This window comes from Erithacus rubecula (assembly GCF_903797595.1).
Source record: "Erithacus rubecula genome assembly, chromosome: 1".
Lineage (NCBI taxonomy): Eukaryota > Metazoa > Chordata > Aves > Passeriformes > Muscicapidae > Erithacus > Erithacus rubecula.
Window position 1 is genome coordinate 19179255 of NC_136658.1, and position 16939 is coordinate 19196193.

The 16939-nt window shown below is 40.3% G+C and overlaps 2 protein-coding genes across 2 annotated transcripts in view; one reads left to right on the forward strand and one right to left on the reverse strand.

The window, feature by feature from the left end:
• COL8A1 (collagen type VIII alpha 1 chain) overlaps positions 1 to 16939 on the forward strand; it is a 386313-nt gene that overhangs the window by 68939 nt on the left and 300435 nt on the right. The gene's annotated exons all lie outside the window — the stretch shown is intronic.
• DCBLD2 (discoidin, CUB and LCCL domain containing 2) overlaps positions 5846 to 16939 on the reverse strand; it is a 41183-nt gene continuing 30089 nt past the window's right edge. The window contains exons 10-15 of the mRNA XM_079302807.1: positions 14034 to 14181; positions 13448 to 13618; positions 12389 to 12482; positions 11952 to 12001; positions 10940 to 11077; positions 5846 to 9913 (exon numbers count right to left, since the gene is read on the reverse strand). Of these exons, the coding sequence (XP_079158933.1) occupies positions 9471 to 9913; positions 10940 to 11077; positions 11952 to 12001; positions 12389 to 12482; positions 13448 to 13618; positions 14034 to 14181 (1044 nt within the window). The 3' untranslated portion in view covers positions 5846 to 9470. The remainder of the gene's footprint in view (positions 9914 to 10939; positions 11078 to 11951; positions 12002 to 12388; positions 12483 to 13447; positions 13619 to 14033; positions 14182 to 16939) is intronic.

Genomic DNA, 16939 nt, shown 5'->3' on the forward strand with positions numbered 1-16939 from the left:
AAAGGTTAAGAGAAAAAAGTAAGTATACCTGCCTATAGTGCTGGTTGTCATAACCAGTTAATTACTGGGGAGAGTGTGGAGCCACTGTGCTGCCCCTGAGGTGAAATGTGCCTCTTATTTGGCAGTGCAGAGAGAGGCTTCACACCAGCTCAGGACAATTGTAGCATCTGCAGTTAATAACCCTCCTCCCCACGGAGAATGTGCTGGGAAATCTGTCACGGCAGCAGGGGACAGAGGGGCCGCGTCCCCACGCTGGGTGGAAGGAGGGATTCAGTGCTGGGTGCCAGGGAAATCACTGCCACCCACTTCACCCTGGTGGGTGGCAGGGTGTGCTTCCAAGTTGTGTAAATGGATGACAGTCCCTGCATGGGCTGCCTTTGGCTGGCCCGTGTGCTGCCATCCCAGGGTGGGACATCCAGAAACTGGAATTAGAAACACTAAAACTAATAAAAGAATGATCAGTGGGTCATCATCTACACCCTGCACCAGGGCTTATAGCCAGATTTCTGTCTTTTAAGCTTGTTGACATGAGGCCCAGCCTTTGAGCAGGCTTTCTTCATGCACTGTCATTTCTGGCTATGCAATTAATAAAAATTGATCCTGAATGAAGCTGATGAGCTAAGAAGAAAAGCTAGGGATAAAATTTTATCTCTGCATGTTCTTGCTACTGATAAAATGAATTAAGTGCAATAACTGCTCAACATATGTATAAACATATGTGATTGTTTCAGTGGGTTTTAGACTGTAGCTTGGGGATTTATCATTCAGATTTCTATTCCTAACTTCACCTCATGCAACCACTGGCAAGCCAAGTCTTAATTAACAAAGTCTAGAGTTGCTTTTCAAAGGGAGGTAAGAAAATGAGAAGGCTGAGTATTTGTTGGGCATTTTCATATTTCTTCCTGCTTTTGGGGGGTTTTGATTGGAATTGAATGCCTCAGTGTAAATAAATAGGCTAAATTTTGTAGTTTGGGATTTGCCCTGAAACTTACTTTTTTTTTTGTCAGCACTTCCCACACCAACCTAGCAGGCAGCAGTGATCATGTCATAGAAGTTAATGAAGTACAAATGTGTCAGGTGAAATTTTAAGTGTTCTCAGCTGATGAAAGGTTATTTTCCATAATTACTTCAATTTGATAATGCTGATCTCTGGGGAAAGATATATTCTTTTCCTGTGGGAGAGTGACATAATTTAAAAGTTCTAGACTCTTACCAGAGTTGAGTTATCTCTACATAACAGATCCTCACTGATGAGTTAAGGGCCTGTGAGGAAAACAGGATTGATCCTGACATTTTTCATTAGCACTTTCCTTCTCTAGTAGGAAGGGTACAGTCTGTGGTGTGCTTATTTTGAGTTCTTTTGAATACAGTTTTTTATCTGAAAATAGTTATGTTTACTGAAAAAATGTACAATTATTTCTCATCATAATACATAATATAAAGTGCTTTTTTGTATAAATAATTATGTTCTGAGCTGAACTTATTTGATATGAAAGCAAAATTTTATTTTTATTTTTTTAAGGGGCAATAATCCACATTCAGAATTCAGGCAATTTTCAACTCAGTTGGGTTTTTTGTAAGTATTTGCCATTGCATATTTAGTTTATACAATCAGAGTTTTACTTAGGGTTAATTAATTAGCCTCCAAGTAGCTGGTAACAAAATCTACTTCTTTCCATGGAATTGTAAATGCTCTGAGAAAATAAACTTCAGTGCAGGTGTACTAGAAAAAAGCTGATTAAAACAGTGGTATTTTTATATAATTTCCTAACTCTCTGCTTGTACCAACAAAGCAATTCATCACTGGAGGGAGTTTTTAAACTGTCCCGTTTATGAAGGCAGATTCAGCTGGGATGCAGTGGATCATCCTGGGACTCATTCTTGCAGGCAGCTGTGTTAGTACTGGGTATCATGTGACTGTCTCATTATCATGAGAGTTTAAAATCTGATACAGAAACAAAGAAATTAAAACTTTTGAAATAATCAGTAATGATTTCAGTCTTTTGATACCAACAAATTTAGCATCTGCCACTGTTTGGAGTGAGAATGATGCCAGTGGAGGTCTGGTTTCATGAGACATTTGGTTGAATAATCAGCATTCATTTTTGCTTGTTTGCTTTATGCAGAGACCACTACTTTGTGATTATGGTTCCATCCTCCCCTACTGTGCTGAGAAAAATGCTATAAAATATGCATAGAAACATAATTTATTTGTATTTTGATGAGAAAACATAATTGATATTGGTTATATCTGCTCTTAGGAACTGAATTTTGTTAGGATTTTAGGTCTTTTTACTCCACATCTAAGTGAATTTTGGTCCCATTTAATTCTGAGAAACAGAGATAACTGTCAAAGTAGCACTGGACAAAGTTACCTTAAATATAGATGGCTTATGAACGTTGGGATTTTATTTTTTCTCTGTTTTGGTATTTTTGTTCTAAAATTGTCATCATAGAACCTGAAGAAAAAAGCAGAGACTTGCTTGAAGTATTTTATCTCAGCATCTGGAGAATATTCTAATTTTTCTTCTGCAAATGCAATCCTGAAGGAACTCCAAATATTGTCCATCACAGGGGTTTTGCATACACAAGTGAGTTTACACTTTTGTATTTTGCAATTTTTATTTCTGATACCAAATATTGTCTTGTGTTCACAAAAGCAGCTAAAAACAAATCCTGGATCTCAACAAGATTCCTGTGAATCAGGAGTTTTCACTGCTGTGTCAGGAGATTGAACATCACAAACCAGTTCAGGTGCTGTTTCCACATCTGGATGAGCTCCTGTTCAAGGTACTGCTCCTACTAGACTGCAGTGAATGTAAATCACACATTCCTGATTCACTCCCCATGCAATAAACCCCATGTGCTCCTGTGGTGGTGGTGTCAGCTCTGTCCTAGCCTGAATGGCAGAATTTGACCTGTAGGCAATTGTAAAGGACCTTTGTTCCTGTTTGGTTCTTGTTTTTGTTTGTTTTGTTTGTTTGGTTGGTTGGTTTTTGGGTTTTTTTTGGTCAGTTTATTTTAGTGTATTTTGTATGATGCTCCACACTGCTTTCAAACCCTTTTACTTGTACCAAGTTTTCCATTATGGTTGTCCATTTCTCATCTTTCCCTTAAACTGAGTTTAGTGTGATAGAGCAGAGGTCAATTTTAAAGTAAGGTTGGTTTCAGTCTCTTTGAAATATGAAGGAGTACAAAATATCTGGCATTTTTTGTTTATTTGCATCAGACTCTTAATTACTTTCTTCACTGCCTCTTAGAAGCAGAATTTGCCTTTTGATCCTAAACTGCAAAACACACTTTTAATATCCCCTCTGCTCTGTCTTCTTTGTAGCCATTCCTCACTTGCTCCTAATAATTGCTAAGGAAATGTCTTTTTGTCTCTTTAGCTCATGAAATGCAATGTAGATAAGCTTTTCATGACTTTGGCAGCTAAGGAATGTTACTTAACTGTTGACACAAGGTTTACCTTTGAAACTGTTCCCTCCAAGTCGATACTACACTGAAAACAGGCCTGCAAAATTTTGCAGTCACTTGGCAGGTCAGAGAGTGCAACCAGCTCTTCCAAAACCATTAATATGGACATTTTTGTTGGGACAGTTGTTCCACTGCACTTCTCTCCTTCCTGCCTCCACCTGCCTTCCTTCCTGAGCAGAATCATGAGAAGCCTTGGTAGATGCTGCACTTCTGTACTTTGCTGGCATTGATGGCAATTAAGTTTTCACAAATCCTTTTTATATTATCCTATCATGAAGGAATGGATGTTTTCTGTATTGTCTATGAGCCAAACTTGAAAAAAGCACAGCCTTCAGCCTGGTTTTTTATCAAAAAACCCCAAAAGCAGATAGCCAGGTGAAGGAAACCCAGCTGAGTGCTTCCCACTGCAGAGCAGCAGAGTGAATTCCTCTATGAACCTTCCATTCTGAGCTGCTTGGGTATTTTGGAGAACATGCACAAGACAAAAGACAGAAGCTTGTATTTCTCTTCCTGTAGATTAACTGGCTGCAGTGCAGCAAGCTGAGCTCTTCTCAGAGATGTGTTTCAGTAAATTATTTTTTCTCCCCTTGGCAAGCACGAGGTGTTTTGGTCATCAGAAAGCTGAGAAAACTACTGTAGGAAACAAAAAAGCATGCATTTCTTTGTGAGCAGGCTTCAGTGAAGCAAGCTGCCCTGGTTTGGGACAAAATCCTTGCCTCACCCAGAAAATGAGCAAGACAAGAGGAAATTTTTTATACTTGTGCCTCCTTATCAGAAACAAGATTCTAATCTTGGTTATTCTTTCGGCAGAGAGGCAGCTGCTCACCTCAGTTGCAGGTGACTTTACTGGATGATCCAATGCCTTCTTATCTCATATTCACAGCTGGGTGGCTGTGTGACTTTTGATGGAGGGGGGAAAAAAAAATCACAATTACTGAAGGTACAGCAGTACAGACCAGATCTTTGAATCTACTTTTGAGAGGTTATAAAGGGAAGGTGTAGGGCTTGAGACAGACCTATTTCTGTGACTTTCTTCTGAAAGAGTATTTTAATCACCCATGCCTTTGTATCAGCTAGTTTAGATAGGGATCAAATTCCTTATACACACAGCATTTTTTTTTTTTTTTTAACTAACAAAACTCAGTCTTTTTGCCTCTTTTCAGAAAGGCTCATGTACTAGCACAGTCCAGAATGAAGGAGCCTTCCTGACCAGAATGGATTCTGGCACTCGGCCTGTTGCTGCCAAAAGATGGTTTTGTACAGCTAAAATCTTTTGAAGCTGCAGCATGTTCAGCTGCAAGGCAAGTGATCTGCAGGCACTTAAAAAATTATGTAAGACTTTATAAAAAACTTTTATGTATTGTGGCATTGTATTAGTGTACAACCTGACCTGCACCCATTCAACTTCTCCTTCAGCTGCATCCTGATCACTTTGGGCTCTGTCTTGCATCAAGCCATGAACAAAAGTAAAAAAGCTAAAATATCACAACATTATTTGAGTATTTTTTAGGGATACTCTGATTGTGGTGTAATCTGATCATGCAGTTCTGGGGGTGTGCTCTAGTTCAGGTCAGCTTGCAGACAGGACACTTAGAAGCTGTTTTAATCTTCTGATATTTAAACATGAATATAAGAAGTAGTCTCATCCAGTTCACATGCAATACTGTCATTACATGTGCAGAAAAACTTCTTCCTTTCCTTTTTCAAGGCACCAGAACCTCAGTATGAACTTCTGGCTATGCAGAAAACTGACACCAGTTTCAAGTTTTATATCCCTTTTTAGATCAGAATTTGGTTACTGATCCTGTGGTTTCATAAAAGTGATAGCTGAATGTCACAGCACAAGCTGGCTTGTAGCTGGGCAATTAGTTCAGCCATAAATAAGAAATTCAGTCCAATTAGCCTGGTTCCATAAACAGGCCCTAGGTGAAGGATGATAGCATGTATTCAAACCCAAACAGGGATCAAACCCAATGATGTTCCATGCCTGGTACAGCACCAGCAGTTTCTTCCAGCTTGCAATGAGATATTGTGAACTCACACTACATTTACTCATAAAGGAGTAATTTTGACTGAGTTCTTTGTATGAGGCATTGCAGTGCTGAAACTCACATGAAGAAGAGGAAGAAGCACAAGCAGCATCAGCTTTGCTCAGTGGCTGGCAATAGCCATGGTCTAGTAGAGACTGGAGCAGCAGCCTCTCCAGCAGTGCAGAGGGTTGTGCTGACTGGGGACAGGGACCAGCCCACCTGCTGCCAAGAAACTCTTGGAGACTGGGCATGACCCATGGAACTCACAAACAACCCTGGTATTTCCAGACTGCAGATGAACTAGATACAAGGTAGGTGTTAAGTGCAAACATACTGAGTAATATGTATGTACAATTTATTTAAAATACTTTTTAACATATAAAACCCCCTCACTATTTATACAGTCTAAGTCTAGCAACATATACAAATACTGAGCAACTACAATACATGCTGAGGTAAGAACATACATTCTGGGAGAATACTCAAGCCAAACAAGATTGAAATACATTTTATATACATGTCTTCACATATAAGAGAGACCCATGAAATGTACCTTTGCTTTATTGTACACAGGCAAATTCTAGTCTTAGTGTGCAATGCAATTAAATCCAACTGTTCCAAGTTCAAATGTATCTTAGCCCTAGCAGATAACATGTCCATAGTCCAAAGCAGGAGCAAAGCCTGGGACCAAATTCTTTCTGAAAAGGGCTCACACTTTAAAAGCACTCATTTCTTTAACAGCTCACACTCCTCAGGTAATGAAGTTGCATTACGATTTTTTAAAAAATAACTCACTGTGGAGAAACTGCTTAATTCTTACATGACCTTATCCTTCAGCTGTCCACAGTTCTACCATTCCTGGTCTGCAGTAAAAATTAAATCCATGTGTGTTATTTATACTGACTTGGACATATCCACTCATTTTTATGGTAGATTGATTTTTCTAAGCCTAAACTGGTACAAGTTGAGAATGGTGAGGATTCTTAACTTGGCTGTAGTTGTATTGTCACATCTTAGTGGAAACTAATCACTTCCCACCCCTTGAAATAAAATCAGCTCAGATAATTTTAGTCATAGTTGCTGCTGATAGCTAAGAACAGTTACTTACCTGCTTAAGCAAAACCACAAAGATTGTAGACTATTTTTATAAGGCAGAAAAAGCTGCAGTAACATCAAAAGTACAATCATAGGCAGGAATTTGCTCTTCACAAATGGGTCTTATTTACCATCCTTACATTCACATTTAGGCATATGACATCCAGCTCTAAAACAAATAATTAAAAAATGTTATTCTCAATAAATGAGAATGAATTATCAGAAATTGTAGAACTGGGTTTTAAGGTAGCACAGGGAATGTTCAGCATCTTTGCTGGTGCCAGGGGGAGTGGGACTGAGCACACCCTCAGGGAGTTTGCCCACAGCACCAAGCTGTGAGGTGCAGTCATCATGCTGGAGGGAAGGGATGCCATCCACAGGGACATGGACAGCCCTGAGGGCTGGAACCTCGTGGAGCTGAACAAGGCATTGTCCCACACCCTGGGTGAGGGCAATCCCAGGCTCACAGACAGGTTAGGCAGGGAAGTGACTGAGAGTAGCCCTGCAGAGGACTGGGGGAGATGGTTGACAAAAAACTCAGTATGAGCCAGCAGTGCTCTCACAGCCCAAAAAGCCACTGGGACCTGGGCTGCATCAAAAGAAGCGTGGCCAGAAGGGTGAGGGATTCTCCTCTGCTCAGAGGAGACCCCACCTGGAGTGCTGCATCCAACTCTGGTGCCCCAATATAAGAAGGACATGGAGCTGTTGGAGCAGGTCCAGAGGAGGCCACGAGGTTGGTAAGAGGACAGGAGCATCTCCCCTATGGAGACAGGCTGAGAAGGTTGGGGCTGTTCAGGCTGGAGAAAAGGAGGTTGTGTGGAAACCTCATTCCAACCTTCCAGTATCTGCAGGCGCCCACAGGGAAGCCAGAGAGGAACTCCTGTCAGGAACTGCAGTGACAGGACAGGAAAATGGGTCCAGACTGACAGAGGGGAAGTTTAGGTTAGATAGAAGGAAGAAATTCTTTACTGTGAAGGTGGTGAGTCACTGGAACAGGCTGCTCAAAGAAATTATGGATACCCCATCCCTGGAAATGTTCCAGGCCAGGTTCAATGGAGCTCTGAGCAACCTCATCTAGTGGAAGGTGTCCCTGCCCATGACACAGGATTTGAAGTAGGTGATCTTTAAGGTTCCTTCCAACCCCAGCCATTCTATGAGTCTATGTAACATCATACTTTAGATGCTGAACAGGCCACAAGTGAATTTTGACTCCAGAGTTTATATACAGCCCCTCTGCAAACAGATTTTCAAGTGGTAAGTGAGGATACTGTACTGGTATTAAGGCACAGTGGCAGCCCCTTGAACAGCACTGCAGTTTCCATTCAGATGTTGGCCACAGCATTTAAGGACCTGGGCAGTAAACAAGGCTTTGAATTGCACAACAAACTAACAGTAACCCCTGAAGTCCATAAAACTGGGCTACTGTGTAGGGAGGGGTCCCACGTGTACTAATTGATTCAGCATCCTTCCAATAGTGCTGTTAGAATAAAAATACAGCTTTTCTGTAGTGGGGTTTTCTCCTGCTTAGGTGAAAAAGCTGTGCTTTTTTCCCCTAATAAAATTAAAAATGGCACATATGCCATTCAGACTGTTTTCATTTTGTGACTACCTAGCTAAAATGAGTCTACATTATCTCAGTAAATGACCAACTGCAATGTTTTCATAGTGCAGAACACTGGAACATTCAAAGGATGCAAATTCCAATAAATACATCTGAAATGGACACTCTTTGGAATAGTACTGGTTCTATTGCAAAGGTTTGAGAATCTTTCATGCTTCTAAAAAGAACAATCATAAAAAAAGCCCTAAGGCTAAATTTGGTTGTTGTGCTAAAACGTACCACATGTGCTAAATGCATGTCTAACACAAACTGTGCACCATTAGAATATTTGTGTGCTTCCCTAAGCACTCACAAAAGTATGTACAGATCTCTTTTTGTATAAGCTCACACCTGAACACAGAATAATGGACACTCAGGGGGAGGGCAGGGCAGGCCTTTCTCAATTCAAGTCACCTCCAAGACCTGAATGCTTCTTCCTCTGAGCATCAGGGAAGTCTGACTTTGAGGCAGATGCTATTCAAGTGGCCCTGATAGCATAGGGAAAAATGTAAAAGCAGTTGCCAGGTAGTTTGCTTGTGTCAATCTGTGCCTTCTGGATTCCTAGGAAGGAGTAAGACTGAGTGGCTTAAGGAGAAGAGGCACAAGAGAGACTGGACAGACAGCAGCTTCTAGTTTTGGAAGGCTAACCTAACCAAAAAGGCAGGAACCTTCTGAGGAACACACAGCTGAAAATTCCCAGTTCTGTTACCAAAGCTGAAATAATGTAACTCAGAATCAAAACTATTTTATGCCATGAAGCTAAAGAAATTTTTTTTCCATCAGTCCTTACAGTAGCTTGTTAAGTCTAAAATTGTGCAGACATTTTACAGGGAAAAGAAGAATTTTAGAAGCTGTTGTGCTTGCACAGAAATTAAGAGCTTTGGGTATTGAGGTGGGGTTTTTTCCCCAAGAAATAGTACCATTAGGAAGAAATAACTGGCTTTTGTACTTAAACTGTTTCTCCCAATTTATCACTCACATCTATGAATTACTGGAGCTAATCATGAAGAGTTCTTCTCTCATGTCTGGCAGACAATTGTACAGTAGTAATAAAAAGTCCACAATTTTACAGGAGACAAGCTGTTAACTGTACATACAGCTTATGGAAAAGCAGAATTACTGTTTTCCCAGACCTCCCATACCAAACATTTTGGTTCAACGTTGTATTAAGACTAACAATACCAAAACAATTCAATTAAAAAGGTGAAACTGTGAGCTTTATGAAACTGGCACTTAGAAACAAGCCACCATTCTACCTTACTCATGAGCTAACTTTGTTCATCCTTGCTCACAGTGGGATGGGCCACGCTCTGTGGCACCTGGTACACGAGTCGGTCTGCACTGCCCGGCCCCGGCTGCCCCTTTGGAATATCATACAGTGCCTGTGCTGAGGATGCACTGTCTGTCCTGGAGAGCAGCTTATTGCACGTTCCAGCCAGTGGAGGAGCTGGATTCCCTGCAGCTTTGAAGGTGGAAATGGAAGGAGCACCAAGAGGTGTGCTGGGATGGCTGGACATGTCCATGATGATCGGAGTGGCGTACTCGGGTCCGGTGACGGGCAGTGGCTCGGCATAGGCGTGGTAAACCTCTTGGATGGGGGAACTGTAAGGGTCCAAGTCAGCATAGCTGGCTTCCTTTCCTTCTTCTGGTTTGAAGGTTGATCTCTGGTGAAGAGTACCCACGATTCCCCCTACCAGGGGCTGAGCATATTCTGTGTTGCAAGTCCCAACAAAAGAAAACGCAAACACGCTCAATGGATTGTTTTACAGTGGCACCACATTAAACACAACCTGTCAGCAGTCCCCCAGAGATCTCTATCCTACATCAAACCCGTGGTCCATCTCTGTCCACCAGTGCCAATCACTTTGGAAAAGGATTCCTTTCCACCCATTTGGTAAAGCTGTTAGGATAACCAAAACATCCCCACTTCTCAGGTGAGCTGCAACTTCCCATGCTGCAGATCAGCCTGACAATAAAGCTTATTAAAATGTTCTTCTATTATTCTGCCTGGATCTGGATAAAAAGTGATCCTCAGGGTGGCAGGTTTGTCCTTTGAGGAGGGAAGCCTGCATATAGTCTCAGATGTTTTAGGTCAACAGATAATCTGAGTTACAAAAGCTGGAGGTGGAAAGCCTGACTAGTTGGGTAAAAACAGACAAGCAGCCAAAAGGAGAAAAGTAATTTTGCCTGTGAAGTAATTCTGCCTGCAGTGAAGCTGTAATTCCTGCACATCTGCCGAACTCTACCATCAGCAGGAAAGTGCAGAACCAAAGGCACAGTCAGTCATCCTCCTCTCATGCCTGGGACACCAGGGAAAGGGCATGTGCCACCTCCTAAACCCTCCTTTCCCAGATCACAAGTATGATTTAATCCATATAGCGAGGGCAGAGAATCAAGTGCCACATTTCAGATTTGTGCATAAAAATATTGTGATGTAATTATTTCCAGTGCATTAAAATATAATCAAAAGAATTCTTTAACTCTTTATGAGGTTTAAAAAAAACTGAAGAACCTTTCAGTTATTGCATTAACTTGGGCAAGTGTCTATCTATAGCACATGAAATGAGAGAACAGACATGAAAAAGCATTTTAAGAGATATGCTTACCCACAAAACTATTCATTTCTCCTCTGTTGCCCCCCTCAAACCAGGAAATAACAAATGTAGCCAGATTCCTGACATTTTCTGGCATATCATATATATATATGTATATATGTAAAACATGGCCTACAAAGTACCTGCAGATTCTGTTGTCAACATTGTTGGGACTTCTCTTGGTCTTAGGTGACTGATTTCACTGCTGCTGTAGCGTACAGGAGTTTCTTCATGTTCTGCTGATTTGGTTGGAAAAAACTGCTTCATCCCTTTCCACCATCCTTCACATGGATTAAAAAAATAAAAAAAACAACAAAAAACCACCAGATCGTGTTTATATTGTGTTTTAAATTACTCATATATTTTTCAGCACAACTTTTATTTTGTTGAAGCAGGTAAATAACTCAATTATCACTATTTTGAGTAATACCCTAAGGTATCAGAGCTGTGATCTATCAGAACAGCCATGTAACAAACAGAGGTGATTAGAAGCTTCCTTGTCTAAAGGGTAAGACATAGTTAGGACTGCCAGTGAGCAGACACACAGGTGTGCGTGTACAAGTTTTCAACAGGGAGCCAGGGAAGGGAAGCAGTCACACAGCAGTACCAACCCAACTGCTGCAGCTACCCATGACACCTGGGGCACAGGTGGTTTCAGGACCATTGCAAAGAACTGTGCAATTGTCTGATCCTATGTTTATGAGGCACAGGACAAGATGGAGGATATACCTAAATCCCACATGCTTATTAGGGCAATGAAGACAAAATTTTTGACAGAACTTATACACTAAGATGAAAGACTTTTTTCCAGGACAAAGAAATACCAAAGAAATGGTTATCAAATGTATAAAGACATTCCTTATACATTATTTTTCCCCTCATGTTGCATAATTAAAAGGTTTTCTACTTTGTTACCAAAAAAACCCTGAAGCTGTCCGTTCTAAGAGGAGACACAATGTTTACTAATTCTGAAAAAAAGAAATCAGAGAAAGAAGCAGTGCAGTTAAGTTTGTCCAGAAAATAAATTCAGTGCTTGCTGTGCCTCCCTCAGTTAGCATTAGAGAAGCTTCTGCTAGTGGAAACTGTAACTACAATCTAAAATACACACTGAAAAAAACCCATTGAATAAATGGTTTCATAAAACCATTCTGTTACCTGCACGATCCCAGTAAGGCAGATCATACGTGCCCTCAGTTTTTTTCTTGCTGAGGAAAAAAAAAAAAAAAAAAAAAAGAAAAAAGGGTTATTTTAGCTAGTCTGCTTATCAAAAGACACATTAATTAATGCTCAGCAATTATCACCTTGGCTGTAACTGGTCCTCAAATTTAATGCATAAGCACCAGTAACCTGGTTTGCCATCACCAGTCTGCTGCTACCAGAGAAACCAAATTTTAGTCAAACCACTTTCAATGAAAACAGTTACAAAAACCTGTTTTGTCCTCCCTAATCAAGTGATTTTTTTTTTCTCAGAAAGAATACAATTCTTCCCACAAGTGCAGACCACAGAGTTCCCACAGCAATACATGCAGCACTTCATTCCCACACACCAGCTAACGTTCATTAAAAACACTTTCATCCAACTATGCATTTACCGGTTTCTCCAATGCCACGCACAAACTAAGATAAGAATCAGAGTAGTGAAGACCATCACCAGCACTGGAACCAGAACTGCTGCCAATGCCACATCTGAAAGCCATTAAATTAAGTGGTGTCAGACAGAAAGAGCTTCTCATAAATCAGTTTTTGATTTGAAAATTACTTGGGTAAAGCACACAATTTCCACATTTAGTGTCTATCACACCAGATCCCCCACCAGCTCAGCTACTCTGCTGGATGCTCCCACAGTGCAAACTTCAATTAACATCTGGCTCTTCTACATGCATGCACAGCTGGTGGTTTTGCAGAATTTTTCATCAAAACCAACCAGTTTGTTTTAATATATGGTTTTTCCTTTACAACAATGTATTCTATTATTTATGCAGAAAATCCCTTAACCTTATGTAAGTTTGAACCTCCTTTAAGAAGTAAATTCCACAGTACCTTAAGTTAATCCCAAACAGTCTGTGCTGGGTCTGTGTGTGATCCTGTCCCCTGCCATCCAAAGGACACATCAGCAGTGCCCATATCTGCAGTGACTTTGCTCCCTTTCCTGACCATTTTCTTTGATAAACAAAATGATTATGCCAAGTTAAGTTTTTCAAATTTCATGTCAAAAAAGAATTATCCAGAAGAGATTTGCTATATCAAAGGTGTTTTGTTCTAAGAAATTATTAAATAAAGCAGATTAATTCAAAAGGGAAGTCCAAGTTACAACTTCTCTTTCTGACTAAATTTGTTTGGTGATTAAAAGCTGAAATCAGTTTGAACAAGTTCTGGAAGATGGAACTATTATATATCTATAAAATATAAACTGTATATACATTTATATTCTACATATTACTTGGCAGATGCTTTTCTTTCTGCATGCAGTATGCAACTGCACATATTTTATAATATGTGTATTTAATAACTGGTAAATATTAGAAATAGAACATTGATCATCTGTTGTAATTTGTTAAGTTTTGAGAAACTTTCAATGCAGAAAGCGCACTTAATATATGCCAAAGCACTCTAAGGAGTTCCAAACATTTCTACTGTTTGACAGTAGATACCTTTGGTTACACTTGGAGTCACTGTAGTGTTTTTTATTTCAGGTGTGAAAGTTGTTTTATCTGTCTGCAGTGAAGTCTTCATTGAATGAATGAAGTCATCCATGAAGTCAGCATTCTTCTCATCATTCTTGTTCTGAGGTGGTGGTGGCAAGGTGATTTTAGGAGCACGACCTTCAGAAGAAAAGAATTTATAAGGTAAGTTCTTTGAACTGCTAGTATCCATATCACCTTTTCAGGAGAAGACAACTGCTACAGTTTGCTATACAGCTTTTGTATATGCTATATAATGAGGAAATTTCCCCCCCCCCCCCGTGAATCAATGACATGGAAAGCAAGTGACTGGCATCTTTTGACACACTTATTTGTAAATTACCTTGTGCATATCTAAATTCAGTATTTTCCTGGTTAAGTGTAATAACTTTTGGATAAACTCAAAAGTACCAGTTAAAGAAATATGCAGCCAAGATGCACTTCAGACTCACTGAAAATACACCCATGATATAACTTTTAATTGTAGTAACTTCACTTACAACCTTAATAGTTTCACTTCTTGTCTTGCACAGTTAAAAGTTTTCAGTTGTCTTACCTATACTAAACTGACATCCTAGCAACTCTACTTTCATTGCAATTTTCTGGTGCCATTTTAAGGGGTTAATCCTAAAAAAACGTGCAATAATAGGTGGAATGAAATTATTGCGAACTTCCTGGTACAATTCAGTATTCCCTTGAAATATCTAGAAAAGAAGGGAAAAAAAGAGAGAAACATTATGTTCTACAAATACAATAGCAATTAAGTAAGTACTACCAATTTTGATGTTTTATTTAGGAAGAATAAACAGTGAAGGATCCAATTCACCCCAGAACGGTGCTGCTGCCTGCACTTATCCACTCCCTTGGCCCATTTTGCAACCAAATAAAACAAAGAAAGGTGTGTGCACAGCTACATAGCTCAGAGTAAAGGTACCATTGAATATCCTACTGGTGCTCCCCAGGCAGTGCCTGCTGCTAAACACATCTCACATGTTTATGGCACTGAGTCATTCTAACTTGGTCCTTCTTGGTATTTTGCACTTACTGTTCAAATATCCGTGGACAGCAAGGAGTTGTGACACTGCACAAAAAGGAATTAAGTGGTGCCTTCTCACACCCAGCAGGTCAGCACAGGCTGAGGATGGTATTCACTAGAAAGCATTGGGAGGCACCCTCAAGTGTGTAACCACACTGTCCTCTCGTGGCTGCTGCCTACAAGTGCTGAGCCACAACAGAAGAATTTGGGTTCAGAATGTGAAAGCTCTCCTCAGTCTCACACTGAGCCATGAGGCTCTGCAGAAGGGCACAGACTTTGCATGAAGGATGAGCTCAGGCTGGTCCTTCACTGCCATCCTTGCACACAAAGAACTCATCAAACTGTGACAACACACAACGAGTCTGGCTGAAGTTTAAAAGCAGAAAGCAGAGTCCCTGTGAGATGCAATGTAAGCACACTGACAGATTTACAGCCAACCATGGGTTTTTCACCCCCGAGCTGCTTAAAACAATACAGCAGCTTGGCCCAGTACCCCAACCTCCCTTCTCCTTCAGGAGGACTGGCTTTGCACCATGTCTTTTGGTAGGAAGTGAGCTGCCTCTTCATGTTAGTGCACAGCAGTGGGGCCTTGGCCCTGCACATGCAACTCTGTGGTGCACTGGGATGACAGTAAAATGAGTTCTTTCTCTTGAAAGTACTGATACAGACACTGCAAGTCTTGGTGGACACAATGCAGAACAGAATTATGGCAATTGCCTCAAAAGAAGTCAATATTACAGTGAGTTTTCTTCTTACTCACAGCACTTGGTAACCAATAAAGCACCCTGCCATTCCTAAAGACAAGCACTGCATTGTGTAACAGCTGATGCATCTGTGCAACATGGAGCAGTCAAGAGCTTTTAGCACATCTCTGATCAATGCAAATCACTGCTGCCTCAATCTTGATACACAAGAGATTTCTGTATTGCACTGCTTGAACAAAATGTGTAGAATATCCCTAGAGGTCTGAAATAATTATTCTAGGAAACTATCCATTCAAAACAAGTCCCTGCTCTGAATTTAAGAGTCTTGTTTTTAAATATATTGAGCAGCAACAAATGAAGACAGAGTAAATACAGGGACAAGCCTAAGATGCTATTTCAGAAATAAATAAATAACATCAAGTAATTGAAATTTATGTGCCCACAGCAGACTGGGTTCCAGCTTGAAGCTACAGACCTCACAGAAGAATTTTTTGCTTTGTTAAGGATGTAAGTGAGAAGCAAAATAGAGAGGTGACTTCCTGATGGGATGCACCCAGCCTGAACTGCTGTACTGTATCCCTGCTCATGCTGTGCCTGCCAGAGCCCAGCACCAAAAGAAGGCACATCTGGCTGCCAAGCAACACATGCAGAGCTTACAGATCAGGGACACTGATGCCCAAATCTCATGTCAGGTTTCTGAGCATGAACAGCAAGGGCAAAAGGAATCAATGCCAATTCTTACCTTCAAGAAGGATTAATGGTAAAGATCTTTACTCCAGGCATTTATCAGTCAAGTTTTTGTTGTCCAGTGTTATGGAAGTAACTTAACTTTACCTGCAGCTCTGTATTCTTACCCTCATTTTTTGCATTAAAAAATAATTTGCTTCTGAGCTTGATAAAGTACAAACTTTTTAATGAGAAATCACTTTCATGTTTTTATTATCAAACTCTTCCTATTTCCCTCTATGCTGTTAAACAAAGTTTTTCCAACACTGCAACTCTGATTTGTCCTTTTTCCCCCAATTCAAGCATTTACTCTTTTTTTCATCCATGAAAAGTTAAGTTTTTTTGAGAACTGCCAAATCTCTAAAAACTATTTGCAAAAAGGACTAGAGGAAAATCTTGGAAAAGCTTCTAGTCTCCCAAAAAATGTTAGGAATTCCAAACATGTTTCAAAAATACAGAGATTAGCACCTCCTGGCTGGCCTGGCATGCTAAAAGGGAGAAGCCTGCAAGCAGATGCATCCAAAAGCAAATCTGCATCAAGTGAAGTGATGGCAAATAGAGAAAATAATCTGCTTTTTTGAACCAAATGGAACCACTTTTTCTATCATTTAACTATAGCTGCCAGTTCCTGGGTACATATGATTCTTCATGCCCAGTCCCTTAATGACACTCAGAGTGCAAAAAGAGATCTGTTGCCTGTAATTTCAGGCTCCACAATTTGTTTCATTTCGTGCTCAAATTCAAGGCATGAGCTGCAAGGGTTTTTAAAGAAAATTATCAAACTAACACTGAAGCCTAAATCTAGGCAGCTTGCTAAGTGAGATCTTATTTTATGGCCAGAAGAGGGCACTCAAAACTAGCAAAATATGCTGGTTTTTTTTCCTTTTTCTGGAATATTTCACACCAACAGTCACTTTAATTCACATGTAGGCTCACACCTGACAGTTAATTCTCCTCCTCTCTTTCAAGAACTGCCTACTGCAATTATGTTCAGTG